This window comes from Plasmodium gallinaceum, assembly GCF_900005855.1.
Source record: "Plasmodium gallinaceum strain 8A genome assembly, contig: PGAL8A_v1_108, whole genome shotgun sequence".
NCBI lineage: Eukaryota > Apicomplexa > Aconoidasida > Haemosporida > Plasmodiidae > Plasmodium > Plasmodium gallinaceum.
This window is the reverse complement of record NW_021628228.1, coordinates 397467-413366: the sequence shown is the minus strand read 5'-3', so window position 1 is coordinate 413366 and position 15900 is coordinate 397467. Positions and strand designations below refer to the sequence as shown.

General features: G+C 16.2%; 4 protein-coding genes across 4 annotated transcripts; 2 read left to right on the top strand and 2 right to left on the bottom strand.

Moving 5' to 3' along the window:
• Nucleotides 1–387: 387 nt before the first annotated feature.
• PGAL8A_00389400 (conserved Plasmodium protein, unknown function) lies at nucleotides 388–2661 on the bottom strand (the record flags this gene model as incomplete). The annotated part of the gene is made up of 1 exon (XM_028670239.1): nucleotides 388–2661. One exon carries the CDS (start codon nucleotides 2659–2661, stop codon nucleotides 388–390), a length of 2274 nt encoding a protein of 757 aa, XP_028527011.1.
• A 3922-nt stretch (nucleotides 2662–6583) lies between these two features.
• PGAL8A_00389300 (U3 snoRNA-associated small subunit rRNA processing protein, putative) lies at nucleotides 6584–10213 on the top strand (the record flags this gene model as incomplete). Its single annotated transcript, XM_028670238.1, has 2 exons — nucleotides 6584–8551; nucleotides 8888–10213. 2 exons carry the CDS (start codon nucleotides 6584–6586, stop codon nucleotides 10211–10213), a joined length of 3294 nt encoding a protein of 1097 aa, XP_028527010.1.
• Nucleotides 10214–10702: 489 nt separating this feature from the next.
• PGAL8A_00389200 (zinc finger protein, putative) lies at nucleotides 10703–12669 on the bottom strand (the record flags this gene model as incomplete). The annotated part of the gene is made up of 4 exons (XM_028670237.1): nucleotides 10703–12003; nucleotides 12220–12314; nucleotides 12402–12468; nucleotides 12591–12669. The coding sequence occupies 4 exons, from the start codon at nucleotides 12667–12669 to the stop codon at nucleotides 10703–10705; spliced, it is 1542 nt and encodes a 513-aa protein (XP_028527009.1).
• Nucleotides 12670–14032: 1363 nt separating this feature from the next.
• Nucleotides 14033–15328, top strand: ATG18 (autophagy-related protein 18, putative; the record flags this gene model as incomplete). Its single annotated transcript, XM_028670236.1, has 2 exons — nucleotides 14033–14162; nucleotides 14316–15328. 2 exons carry the CDS (start codon nucleotides 14033–14035, stop codon nucleotides 15326–15328), a joined length of 1143 nt encoding a protein of 380 aa, XP_028527008.1.
• Nucleotides 15329–15900: the final 572 nt, after the last annotated feature.

The window sequence follows — 15900 nt, the reverse complement described above, 5'->3', positions numbered from 1 at the left end:
ATTTTTTTTTTTTTTTTTTTTTTTTTTTTTGTTAATCATTCTAATTTTATGGGTGACATAAACGTTAAACTTTTTATTTCTTGTTTCCATATTTTATGATATATAAAAATAAATATAAATCATTTTTATTTTTTCTAAGATTTTATTAAAGATGATTATTTTATTTTTATTTTTTTTTTTATTTTTTTTTTTTTTTTTTCTATTTCTAATTAAGCGGTAAACAAAGAAATATACAGTAAAAATCCTAATTTTTTTTTTTAAATTATAGATAATATTAAAATCATTTACATAAATATTTTAGACAATTTTAAAAACGTATAAATAAATATATGCGAGTACAAATATATTTACTTTAAATATATCATTATTTATTTATTTTTTACAACCTTATATACTTTTTTGAGAACAATGGTTTTCAAAATTAACAGAAAATCCATCATTACTTACGAGATTAGAAAAATTAGAATTAATTGAGTATGTGTGCATTAAGTAATCATTAGATACGTTTTGCAATTTATCTTTTATCTTTATTTCATGTTTTTGTTTAAAGCACTTTTCATCTTTTTTGCTATTATTCGTATAATGTCGCAAACAAATCATTTTTTTTCTCAAGGTTTTATAACTTAAATTAAAATTAACATAATTATATTTTTCATGTATTAATGAATCATCTTCATTATTTTGTTTTTTTTGTTTTCCATACTGAGGTGCCTTTTTTTCCTCTTCATTACTTATTTTTATATTATTGTTTCTTATAAAAAAATTTTTAGTGTTTGTTAAATTATAATTATCATTAGCATAGTAATAACTATTTAATAATCTCTTGGTATTATATAAGAAATTATATCTTAAGTTCATATTTACCATATTTTTTCTTCTTAACAAGTCATATTTTTTTTGTACTTTTATAATCTCAAAATTTTTATCGCTTTTTTCTTTAGTATCATATGAACAAAAAAAATGCTTCATTCCATAAACAACTTTAATACATTTTATATTAATTTTGTTTAAATCAATGAAAACATTTTTTATATTATCATCACAAGAATTTAATGAGTTATTATTATTTATAATATTGGCTTCTGATTCATTTATATCTTTATTGTTATTTAATTCATCTACAATATTTGTATGAATATCCATAACATTTCTTACTTTTTGCTTTTTCTTTTTCTTAACAGATAATATACTTTTTTTAATATCATTTACTTTATTATTTTTATATATAGAAATATCATATACAGAATTTTCATGTTTTTTATTTTTAAATGCAGAATTATAAGATGTATCTAATATACTCTCCTTTAAATTTATTTTATTGATACCTAATTTGTTTTGAGTAATATTCCCTCTTTTTTTTTTTTTAATTTGTTTATTTATTTCATTTATCATATTCGGAGAATTGTGTTTACTTTTTTGAGAAACTCTGTTTTTATCATAATAAAAAGATTTCAAGTAATTTTTAATATTCATTAGAATTTCTTCTTCTCCTTTTAAAGAATAAAAAAATTTATGATATTTTCTATAATATTTTACTTTAAAAATATTAAAATTCTCATATTTGCATAAAGCATATCTACCTCTTCTAATTAATTTAAAGATGTTTAAAGCACAGTATATATTTAATGTTGTCACAATATACTGTTTAACACTTTCATAATATTTTTCATATTTTTCTTTTACAAAATCTAAGATTTCTGATACAGTTACCCCTTGGTTCAATATATCATTTTTTATTTCTAATCTTTTATTTATGTTTAGTCTTGAATCTTCATAATTAGTAATAAAAAAATTTAAATATTTTTTATCATTTGAAGAATTACTTAAATCTTTTTTATTATAATGTTTCATTTTACAATTATTTTTCCTGCAATCACCTTTTTTGTTTTTATTATTACTTTGATCATAATTATAATCGTATCCATTTTCATTTATTTGACAACTATTTCTTAATAAAGTGTTATCATTATCGTAATTTCTTTTTAATGTTTTTTGTATTCCTAAGAATTTTAATGTATATATATTATTATCATTTAAATTAACTTTCAGTAAAGCAAACATAGCTATTTTAATAATTTCAAATATTATATGTTTTTTCATATTTTTCAAGAAAATGTATTTTTCTTGTTGATCGTTTAGTAATTTAAATTTCACAGTAGATCCCATGTATTTCCATATAGTATTAGTTCTTAAAGTTAAATAATCACATATTCTATCTACTTTTATATTATTATTCCTTAAGGTTATGTTTGAATTAAATAAATATACATTTTTATCTAAATTAAATTTCTTTGTTTTGTTACTTTTAATATATGGATTTTCAATACTAATAGACTTATGTGATAAATAATAGCTTCTGCCTAAAACAATATCATTTCTATCTTTTCCTTTATCACCGTTATTGGAGAATTTATTTTGTTTATACTTTTTTCTTATATATGATCTTTTAAGTTTATGCATATTATGAGAACTTAAACTTTTATTAATAGATCCTATTATATTTTTTAGTGTCTTTTTTTTTTTCCTTTTTTTTCTACATTTGGGTTTATTTAAGGGTTTATCACAATATTCAAAATCATAATTGCGTGGTTTTCTATTTTTTCTCAAGTTGTGATGATAATTTATTTTTCCATCATTATTAATTTCATTTGTACTGTTCATTGTTTTATTTTGGTTTTTCTTTTTTTTTTTTTTTTTTTTTTTTTATAATTGTTTTAATATAATATATAAATTATATGTATATATATGTAGGAATAAATTTCATAACCTTTTCATTAAATTATGAAAAAAAATTTATATATACATAAACATAAAATAATTTATAATATTATAAAACAAAAAAAAAAAAAAAAAAAAAAAAAAAAANTTTTTTTTTTTTTTTTTTTTTTTTTTTTTTTTTTTTGTTTTATAATATTATAAATTATTTTATGTTTATGTATATATAAATTTTTTTTCATAATTTAATGAAAAGGTTATGAAATTTATTCCTACATATATATACATATAATTTATATATTATATTAAAACAATTATAAAAAAAAAAAAAAAAAAAAAAAAAAAAAAAAAACATAAGTAAATTTTAAATGATATTATATCATCTAAATAAAATATAAATTTATGTAAACATACCTTCTATAATTTATACATATATTCACATATATATAAATAAAGAATTTTTCTAAAATTAAGTTAAAAATCATTAAAATTTTAATTAAAAGATATTATGACAGTACAAAGATTAAATAAAAATATAAATTTATAAGATAAAAATAAATATAACAATGATTATGCATTATTATCAATAGTGTTATTTTTAAGGATAAAAAAAAAAAAATTTAACTGTACTTATTATATTCAATTCTTATAATATATATATATATATATATATATATTTGTATATTTTTTTATTATAAATATATAAAATAAGCTTTTTTTATTTTCTTATTTCATTTAATCTTCATTTTATGTATACATAGGGTATATATAAAAATAAATATAACATTAATTGAATTATATTATATGTTTTAAGTACTTTCTATATGTTTTCATCTAAAAAAGGAATTATAAAAATTAAGTATTTTTAATAAATTTTTTTGCAAAAAAAAAAAAAAAAAAAAAAGGAAAAAAAAAAAGACAATACAGTACTAATCACATTTCATTTAAAATTGGTGAAATACCAACATGAAAAAAAAAATAAATTAAAACAAAATTCTTAATATGATAAAAATAAATCATTTATATGTTATTCAGTAGTATTATTTTCAATAATTAACTATCTATAAAGAAAAAATTGCATTAACGCAAATATGCAGGTATCTCATTTTTAAAAATTCTATTTACTGTTTATTTTGTTTTAAAATACAAAATGTGTAGTATTTCATTCATAAATATAATAACACATTATTACATGTTTTTTAATTAAATTATCTTATATATATGTATGAATATTTTTTTTTTTCTCTTATTTTCACTTCTTATTACCTTTCATATGTAACTTGGAAACTTTTTTATATTTCTACAATTCTCATAATAAATAAAAAATAAAATAATAAAATTTCTTCATTTAAAAAAATAAGAAAAAATCCATCTAGATATTATATATACTGATATAAAGTATGCTTATTATCATATATTATATTTTTTAAATTAAGAAATTCAATATATGTAGAATTCATAGCAAAACATTCATAAGAATACATTTTTAAAACAAAAATTAAACAAATACTATTATACAGGATTGAAACAAAAACCATATATATGCATATTTATACATATATATATATATATATATATATTTATATATAATATATATTTAATAAAATTATAAAAATAAAATATGTTCATGAGAAAAAATAATAAACTATTTTGGTTCCCATAAAATAATGTAACAATAAACTATTAAAAAAGTAATAAGGATGTTAAATAAAATTTGACATTTTCTTTTTAATTTGCAGTTCTAAGCATCTTCAATTGTAAAAAAAAAAAAAAAAAAATTCATATTTATTTACAAGAAAAATATTTAATTATGTAAACATGTTAATTTTTTTATAATAAACAATTTTCATTTTTTTATTCAAAGTTTTTTTTATGAGTACAAATATTTTATTTTTTATGATTATTTTTATCTTTTATTTTTTTTTTAAATTTTGTAAAACTTTTTTATCTTACAATACATATATACTAGTGCATGCAAATGAAATAACAATATTTTGATATTCATTAACTTAAATTTAAATAGTTTTTAATGGTATTATTAAGTAATGAAATTAATAATTAAATTAATAATTAAATTAAAAACAATATAAAAAGTTCCTAGGGAGAAAAATGTTACTAAAATAAAATTGAAATATATATTATATAATTTAAAAAATGTACAATTAGAAGAATCCTATACGTTTTAAAAAATATAATTATCAATTACTGAAGGGACAATCTTGAAATATGATAATAATTAAAATCATAATATATTATTATTATTTTTGATAGATATTTTTTTTTATAATTTTAATAATCTTTATCGAGAAACTACAATAAAAATAAAATTGTAAACAACAATGAAAAAAAAAAAATAATAATAAAAAATTACTTAACATTAGTATATGTAATTGTAACAGTGAAGGAATAATTACAACAATAATTGTTATAATAGTTATAGAGGTAATTGCATTCATTAAAACAAAAGGAAAATTTGTATGTTTAAGTATATATGAATATATGTATATAAAGATGGTAAAATAATTTAATAAAAAATGATTCTTTAACACTACAATTATTAAAGAAAAATAAAAATTAATAAAAACTTTAAGTATTTTTAATTTAAAATGATTGTAATAAATTTATTTTTCTCTGATATCAATAGGGATCTTATGCCGTTTCAAGTAATTCTATATGTATATTTTTTTTTTTTTTAAATAATAACATAAACTAAATAATTTGCAGAGATATTTTTACACTTTATAATGATTCCTGTTGTACAATTAGATATAACTACACATTATATGTATTCTTATATTTTTAATATGCAAATTTTATTTCTGTAATTATTTAATTTTTACGTGTGTTTTACTTACAGTTTCTTTAATATATATTTTAATATTTTAGAGCTCATAAATAAATGTAAATTTAGTATATACATTTCAGAATTTTTAGTTCTCTTAATGAATTTGTCACTCAAACGATTATAACAAATAGTTTATATAATATTCTTAATTATCATAAAGAAAAAATATTACTTCATTTTCGTAAAGAAATTCATTTTGTTTAAAAAAAAACAATAAAGAAATAAAATGTATCTAAAAATATGCAGTAATTTTCATTTAAATATTTATAAAAAAAAAAAAAAAGTTGACTAAAAAAATTAAAAGTTTATATAAAATTATTGCCTTATTTTTTTTTTCTGATTTATATAATTTTAATCCATGCTTCTATATTAAAATAGCAATTTAAAACAAAATTTTAACATTTTTTTTTCCAACTTGAAATTATTTGAATATTATTATATATATATATATATATTATTCTGTTTTTAATTGAAAGTTATTGAGCTTAAAAAAAAAATGTAGAACATCATAAAATGAAAAATAGAAAGTATGTACTATTAAAAGTGATATATATAAAAAAAACATTAAAAGAATGTTGTAATAAAAATTAATTTTTAACATAAATTATATTATACCCATTTTTTTTTTTTTTTTTTTTATTTTATGTATAAAAGTTATGGGTAATGTAGATGAAATTTTTTAAATTAAATCTTACATAAAATCATTTATATAGACTAATATAAAAACTGATATTGAGAAATTTTAAATAATTTTAAATAATTTTTAATAGTTTTAATTAGAAAAATTATAAAAAATTTTTTTTTTTTTTAATTAAAAAAAATATATATTTTATATTCATAAAAACATGAAAAATTGAAAAAATACTTAAATTTACGAAGTATGCAATTTTTTTTTAAATAAAAAAAAAATAGTTGAAATATATTTGCTAATTTTTGTTTAAAAGAAGGAGAAATTATGACCATATATTTACATATTAATTTATTTTAAGTTATAACCCTTTTTATTTTTTTTTTTTTTTTACAATGTCAGTAATTACAAATATTGAAATTGAAAAGAAATTCTTTGACTTTTACGATGGTGATGATAATGTTTTTTATTCAAAAGAGTATGAATTATTCTTGAGTTTATGTAATAGTAATATATACGCATTCAAAGTAGAAAATAATAATAATTATAATATTTTTAAATTTAATATTTTGTATCCAACATGTGTATTAGAATCTTGTGTAGATATTGATGATGTGAAAGAGTTTTATCATAAAAAATATTTAAACAAGTATTGTATATCTTTATTTAGTAGCATAAGACTGTTTTATTATTCTAATAAAAATATATTTTTATCCACTGATGATAATAACATACACCATTATGTTTTAATGCTAAATGATGAAATACAAGAAGATTATAAAAATGAGAATAAAGAAATAGAAAGAGAAGAAAAGGATATTTATTTATATGATCATAAAGAAAATGAAGAAAAACATTTATATTCTTATAGTTATAATTGGGTATATTTAAAAAAAGTGAAAATATGGAAATCTTTGAATATTGTTATATCATGTTTTCATTTTAATGAAGTAGAATATAAAAAATTAGTTGTTGGTTATAATAATGGTTTAATAAATGTATATAATTTAGATACATATAAATTAAAAATATCTTATAAAATACATAATAGTAGAATTACAAGTTTAAAAATGTATAAAAATTTTATTCTCAGTTCAGATATAACAAAAAATATTTTTATATATGATTCAGTTAAAGGTGAAAAAATTATCTCGTGTGAAGATCATATGAGTGGAATAAATGATTTTCTCTTTTTAGCTATTCAAAATGATTCCATTAAAGAGAAAAAAAATGATGAAAATGTTAAAAATGGTGAAGTTGAAGATATTAAAAATGAGGAAGATGAAAAATTGATTGGTTTTATAAGTATTGGTAATGATAAAATTATGAATATTTGGAATCTTAATATGTTAAATTCAAATGAAGAAGAAATTGAAAATTTAACGAAAAAAAATAAAAATAACAAAAAAAATAAAAAAAATAAAAATAGTAATTTAATTACATTTAATCCAATAAAACAAATTTATTTAAGTAGTGATATAAACAGTGCAATAATAATACCATCCAGTATTTTTAAAAATAAAAAAAGCAAAATAACAATAAATGATGAAAATATAAAATGGCTAATATTAACTCATGATGATAAAGGAAACTTACTTTTTTATAATCCATTAAAAGGAGATATAATATATAAATTTAAAGAAAATAAAATGTTAATTAATGAAAGTAACATAAAAAAATTTTTTCTTTTAAAAAATGAACTATATATATTTAGGGTGGATAGTTCTATATTAATATATGATATAAGAAACTTCAAATTGATCAATAATTATATATGTAAACTTGAAGGTATGTTTGAAATTTTATTTTTTGATCCTTCCTATAATGAAGCATTAGATGAAAATTACAAAAGCGAAAATGAGGAAATAATAGATAAGAAATATGATTATAAAAATAAAAAAAAAAATGCTGTAGCTTTAATAGGTGATAATATAATCAGAATATTAAAATTTGAAAATATAATTAGTCAAACATTATTGATTGGTCATGAAGATGTTGTGTCATGTATTAAGTTAAATGAAAAAAATAATCTTTTATTTAGTGCATCAACTGATAAAAATATTTTTGTATGGAACTTAAAAAGTAATGAGTGTTTATATATATTAAAAGATAATTTATACCCTATTAATTCAATTGATGTCAACTTAAAAAAGTTTCCTCTTATAGTACTTGTAAGTGTATGTGAAGATAATAGTTTAAAGTTATGGAAATTTACAATTGAATTAGATAATATTAAAAATAATAAAAAAAAAAGAAAATTCGATGAAAATTTTAATGAAAAAAAACAAATTATTCAGAGTAGTTTGACTATATATCCACATAAACTTTTAATTAATGATGTAGCTTTATCTCCCAATTCTAAAGTAAATGAACTCAAGCATATATATATAAACATTTTTTTTTTTTTTTATTACATATATATTTAATTAAAGGGATACTGTAAAGTTATTATCTTTTTTAATTAACATATAATTATTTCACATATATATATATATATTCTTAATAAAAAAAAAAAAAAAAAAAAAAAAAAGAAACATTAAGATGTAAATATACCTATGTATTTCAGTTATAAATTTGTTTTTATATATGTTTATATATATTAGAATATTTAATTATCTTGTATTTATTTTATTATATATTTAATATCAATAAACAATAACAATTATCATATATTAACTTCTTTAATTTTTTTTTTTTAGGTTATTGCTACATGTAGTAAAGATAAAACTATAAAATTATTTGAAACTAAAAATTTAAAATTAATAAAAACTTTAGATGGTCATAAAAAATCTGTTCAAAATATTTTTTTTTCAAAAAATGAAAATATTTTATACAGCAACTCATATGATTGTATAAGAGTGTGGAATCTTAGTAATTATACATGTGTAAAAAGTATACAAAGTTTTGATTTTAATATAACGAGAATATTAATTTTAAATGATAACTGTATGATAAATGGATACAGTAATGGTAATATTAGCATAATAAATATTAAGAATTGTGAAAAATTATTGACAACAAATTATCATAAAGATAAAATATTTTGTTTAAAAAATTATGATAATAGTATAGTATCTGCCTCCATCAATGGAGAATTGATATTTTTTAAAAACACAAGTGAAGAAATAGTTACAGAAAACATATATGAAAAAAGAAAGAATATTTTTTATGAGAATTGTTTAGAAAATTTATTAAAAGAAAAAAAGATAAATGAATCTTTATTGATTTGTTTAAAATTAGATAAAAAGTTTAAATTTAAAAGTATCATAGAAAATTATTTAAATTATTACACTTTTTCAATTTTAAATATACTAAAAAAATTTGAATATGAATATGGTATAAAGAAAATAAACGAAAAAAATATTGTGAAAAAGGAGAAAAATGATGAAAGTATATATTCTCTTAATCAATCATTAATAAATCCTGAAAGTAAGAATAGTGAAAAACAAACAAGTAATGTAATATGGAATGAAAATAATGACAAAAATTTAAATGATGATAATTTTGTTAGTAATATTCAGAATTATATAGAAAATTCTGATATTTTAGAAAATTATGTTTATAATGAGTTATCAAAATTATCAAGCAAAAACGAATCGAAAGATTTGAAAAAAGAGGAAAATACTCAAAAAGAAAAAATAAAAGAAGAAAATGAAGATAAAAAAAGTAATATATTTATAAATCAATTAGATGATGATAATAATTTTGTTTTATTTTTAAAAAAAATAAAAGAAAAAAGTGAACATTCATATTTCTTATATCTAAATAAATTAATGGAATACATTACATTTTTTGTTATGAATCATAGGTATGCATATATATCAAATTTTCTTTTAAATAGTTTAATTAAATATATAGATTATTCAGATATATGTAAAATTAATAATTATCAACATTTTTTTGAAATCTATAACAGTTATATACCTAGGCATAAAAATAGATACTTAAAATCATTACAAAAATCTAAATGTTTTGAATTAATTAATATAAATTATTATAAAGGTGATATAAAAATGATGAGCTGATGAATTCAAATTAAAGGATTTTAATAAAATATTAAGATACAAAAGGAAAAAGAAAAAGAAAAAGAAAAGGAAAAAGAAGAAATTATATTTTTAAGCATACAACCACGTAAATGTAAAATTCACATATATAAATATCTGTTATATAGTAAAAAATAATACACAGTATTTTTAAAAAAGAAAAATATTAAAAATTCATTGATTTATATGTATTTTATTAATTATATTTTTAATATTATTACATAATTTTTAAATAATCATTTATAATTTTTATTTTAATTTAGTTAAAAATTAAAACATATATTTTTACATTGTTAAAAAAAATTGTAAAATAATAAAATACAAGGTATTTTAATTTTTGAGCAAATGTATAACACTTTTTTCTTTGTTTTTTTTTTGAAAAAAATGTTTATTATATATATTTCAAATTTTAAAAAAAAAAAAAAATAAAAGTTTTTTAACAAAAAAAAAATTTTTTTTTTTATTTGATTTTTAAATATTAAATATTTTAAAAATAAGTTTATGAGATAAATTTATAAAGGTATTAGTTATTAAAAAAGAGAATTTGAATAATCCTTTTGTTATAACATAGCTAATACCACCAAGTGTAAACATAATAGGCATACCTATACAACAACAAAAATATAATAGTAATAAAGCTCTTTCTAATTCTTGTCTAAGTTTCTTAATTGTATTAGTAAAACAAGTTTTGTTACATAAAAATAATTCTTTATTTTCTAAATAAATATTACTCATATCAATATTGTCAAATTGAAATAACTCTTCTATTATTACAATTGTATCTTTACTATTTTTCTCTTTAAAATTATATTTTTTTCTTAGAGGTAATATATTTAAATATTCTTCACTACTTGAATTATCATTTTCACTAGAACTTGTATCATCATTTCTATCATTAAATTTATTACATTTTATTGATTCTCCATTATTACAATTTTTCTTGTCTTTATTTTGTTCATTTGTTTTTTGGTGATTACTGTTTTTTCTATTATTAGCAGTATTATTTAAGTGATTTTTACCATTATCATTTAACTTACAAAAGGAATTATTTTCTACATAATTTTTATTTAATTCATTTATTTTTGATGAGGGAATATTTGTTAAATGATTACTAATTACATTGACCTTCTTTTCATTATCATTAATATTATTATTAAATGAAAGATCATTATTATTATTATTATTATTTGTAAAATGTTCCTTATTATGATAGAAGTTATCATTATCATTATAAACAATTTGATTTGGATTATTATTATTATTATTATTATTATTAGTAGTAGTAGTAGTAGTATCTCTATTATAATTATTGTTATAATTTGCATATATCTGATCAAAAGAATACTGAGAACTTCTAATATTATTTATTGTTCTAGATATATAATTATTATAATGATAATCATTATTAATATTTGTTTTATAATTCTTAAAATTAAAATTAGTATTAAGTAATAAATTATAGTAAAAAGAATAGTACGTGTATGAACCACGCATATTTAGTTCAGATTTTTCTTTTAATGTTAACATGAAAACTCTATTTTTAAAATAAAATAAATTAGAACAACTAGAGCAACTTATTAATCTATGTTCACATAACTCTTCGTGTAATTTAATTTTATCTTTTTTATCATAGTATTCACACCCTAAAATATAATTTTTACATTTTCTATATTCACATTCATTTAAATGTTTTTTATGATTTTTAATTTTCATTTTTTTTTCACACAAATAACATTTTATTCTTAATTCTTCATATTCCTTTTTTCTTTTCCCTATATTAATAAATGATATTTTATATATATGAAAACTTTTTACAATTATAAATAAATGAAACAAAAAAAAAAAAATTAAAAATAAATGTTAATAGTAAAACTTCAAGTAATACTATAAAACATTAAAAAAAAAAATAATATTAATATACTTTATAAATTAATAAAATATATAGAAAAGGAGACTTTTTTAATTGTAAAAAAGGTATGTAATTTTACCTGAAATTTTTTTTAAATTATTATTTCTAATTATCTGTTTGCATATTGGACAGTTTCTTTTATGAAGAAGAGAATAATACATACATTTATAACAACTATATATTTAAAAGAGTAAAAAAAAATTATATAAATTATAAAAGAAGAAAAAGAAAAAAAATAAAACATATAATTAATAAACTAACCATATATGATTACATAATGTAATTACTGGGGTATCGCATAAATCTAAGCAAACAGAGCAAATAAAATCTATTAAAATAACATTAAAAAAGAATAAAATTTTTTATTTTAAAATGTTACATATATATATGAAATTTTGATAGAATCATTAACGTCTCATATATATAATTTTTCTTTTTTTTCATTTCTACTTTCATAAATTTCTTTTTTTTCTAAGCAGTTAGTTCGTAAAAACGGAGAAGATATATGAAAAAGAGATAATATACTCATATTTATTATAAAAAAATATACAAATAAAATATTCAAGTTTTTATATGAGGATGAGAATAATTAATGTAATAATAATTGTTATAAAATAATAACAAAATATTATATAGAAAATAAAGAAAAAATTATAAGAATTTAAAAAAAAAAAAATTCATATAGTAACTCATAATTTTTTATTATTTTAATGAACTTTTAATAAATATAAAAGGAATAAAATAAATATATGAGAGAAAATAAACAGAAAAAAATTAAAAATATATATATATTTCTAAAATTTTAACAAAATATAATTTTCTATAATTTCCTTTTTTTTTGTTTTTTTTTTTTTTTTTTTATTGATCTCTTCTGTTAAATTTTTTCCTAATTAATCAAAAATATATGAAGAGCTAATTCTATTAAAAAAGTATCTAATTTTATGTTGTTTTTTTTTTTTTTTTTTTTTTTTTTTTTTACATATATATTGAATTTTAATATATCTAAAATTTTATTTTATTTGTAAATTTTATTTTTTCTAATAGAAAGTAAAAAAAAAAAATATATTAAAAACTCGTATGTCATATTATTAAACTTTTTCATATATGGGAATTATATATATTTTTATTTTTTACAAAATTAATATAAATTTATTCTTTTAAAATTATTAAGAACTGACCAAGTATATTCTAAACCATTTTTAATTTAGTTTATTTAAAATAATATATTAATTCAACTAAGTTTTAATTTTACGTAATATATTTTTATTTTAATGAATTATAGTTTAAATTAGTTTAAATTATTTTATTTTTTTTCTATTTTTATAATATTTAATATTCTATAATTTTTTATTACTTTTTTTTTTTTTTTTAATTTCTTCAGAATAGTATAAATATAAATATATTAAACTTTTTTTTTTTTTAAATAAGTTTTTAAATTAGTTTTTTAATGTAAATTATTATACTTTATCTATGTTTGTACAAAAATTTAAAAGTTACAAAAAAAGAATGTACTACAACGTGCCCTTAAGTATTAATATCATTTCATAGATTTTATTAATTTTTTTTTTTTTTTTTTTTATTTTATTTAAATTAATAATAATTTACTTATATATTCTTTTTAAGATTCTTTTAGATTATATTTTTAAATGATGCAGAAAAAAAAAAAAAATGAAAATAAGTCTTTTATAGGAAAACTAAAATAAGTTTATACGTTTGTTATATAACTACCTTAATCCTAAAAATTAAGAATTTATTTTAAAATTATATATATATATATGTATATATATATTCTTTTTTATTATCCACTTTTTTTTTTTTTTTTTTTTTCTTTTCTTTTTGATTTGATTGTTTTTTTTATTTAAAATTGTCAACAAAAAAAAAAAAAAACAAAAATGGTATCTTTAAGACTAGATAACAATAGATATATATCATTTAATCAAGATTATGGGTGTTTGTGCATGGCTAATGAGAAAGGATTTAAAATTTATAACACTAATCCATTTACACAAACATACAGTAGAGGTAATTTAGAAAACAAAATTTTACAATTTTTTGTATTATTACCAATATATATATATATAATAATAATAATAATAATAATTATGATAAGATTAAAACTTAAAATTTACATAATATTTTAATATTATATATATATATTTATTTATTTATTTTTAGATTTAACTGATAGAAACAAAAATGGTTTATATTTAGCTGAAATGTTATATAGATGTAACATTTTAGCTATAACTGGAAATAAAAATGATAAAAAAGGAAAATGGGCTAAAAATGTTTTAATTATATGGGATGATAGACAAATGAGAGAAATAGCAAAATTAACATTTTCGTCTAATATTATTGGTGTTAGATTATTAAGAGAAATAATTGTTGTAATATTAGAATATAAGTTATGTATATACAGATTAAAAGATATTATATTATTAGAAACATTAAATACATCAAAAAATGTTTCAGGATTATGTTGTTTGTCAAATATTGATAAAAATATAATTATTGCATATTTATCTCCTATTAAAGGTAGAGTAAATATTCATATATTTGAAATTAATTCAAGTGATAACATTCATGAAGAATTACCATATATTAATTTTAAGACAAATTTAAGCATATATGCACATGATAATTCTATTGGTTGCATAAATTTAAGCAATGATGGAAAACTATTAGTTACTTCATCTATAAAGGGAACAATTATAAGATTATTTAACACATTTGATGGAACATTATTAAATGAATTTAGAAGAGGAACAAAAAACGCTAAAATTCTTTCGTTAAATATTAGTGAAGATAATAATTGGCTTTGTTTAACTTCTAGTAGGAACACAGTTCACGTATTTTCTATTTATAAAAAAAAAAGACCTTTAAGAAAAGTGGATATTATATGTAAAGGAAAAAACATGTCATCTCCAGCTGTACTTCATTATGATAAAGAAGCTAAAAATAAAAAGTCTTCATTAAAATGTTTATTACCTTGTCATCCATATTTAAATAGTGAATGGAGTTTCGCTCATTATAAACTACCAGGAAAAAAAATTTCATCAATATGTGCCTTTGTTAATGATCAAAATTGTATTATTGTTATATGTTCTAATGGTATTATTTACAAATTAAGATTTAATGAACACATTGGAGGAGAAATGTTTAAAATATCTTCTCATAGTTTTGATTGACCATAAGTAATATTTATTAAAAATATTTCGTCTACTCAGTTTATGTAAAAATATATATATATATATATATATATAAAATATATATATGTATATATATTTATTTTAAATTATGACTAATTTTTATAAAATAATTTCTTTACCTATATAAGTATATTTTATATGTTCTATACATACAAATTTTGTATTTTTCATTTCCATTAATTTTTGTATTAATTTTAAAAATTAAAAAAATTTAATTATAAAATATTAATAAAAATAGATTACATACATAACTATTATTAAAAAAATATATTTTTAAAAGTTCATTATATATATATATATATATATAAATGATTGTTATTTGCATACATATTAAAATGTTTTATAAATATTAAAATATTACATGAAATATATTCATTTTATTTCTATATTATTTTAATAGTAAGTTATTCATTAAAAATATATTCTATAAATTTTTTTTTTTTTTTTTATTTATCTCAAAATTCATTAATTTTTATATTATTTATTATTTTCTATTTTTAATTCTTTTTTCATATTCTTGATTTTTTTTTTTTTTTTTTTTTTCTTCATGA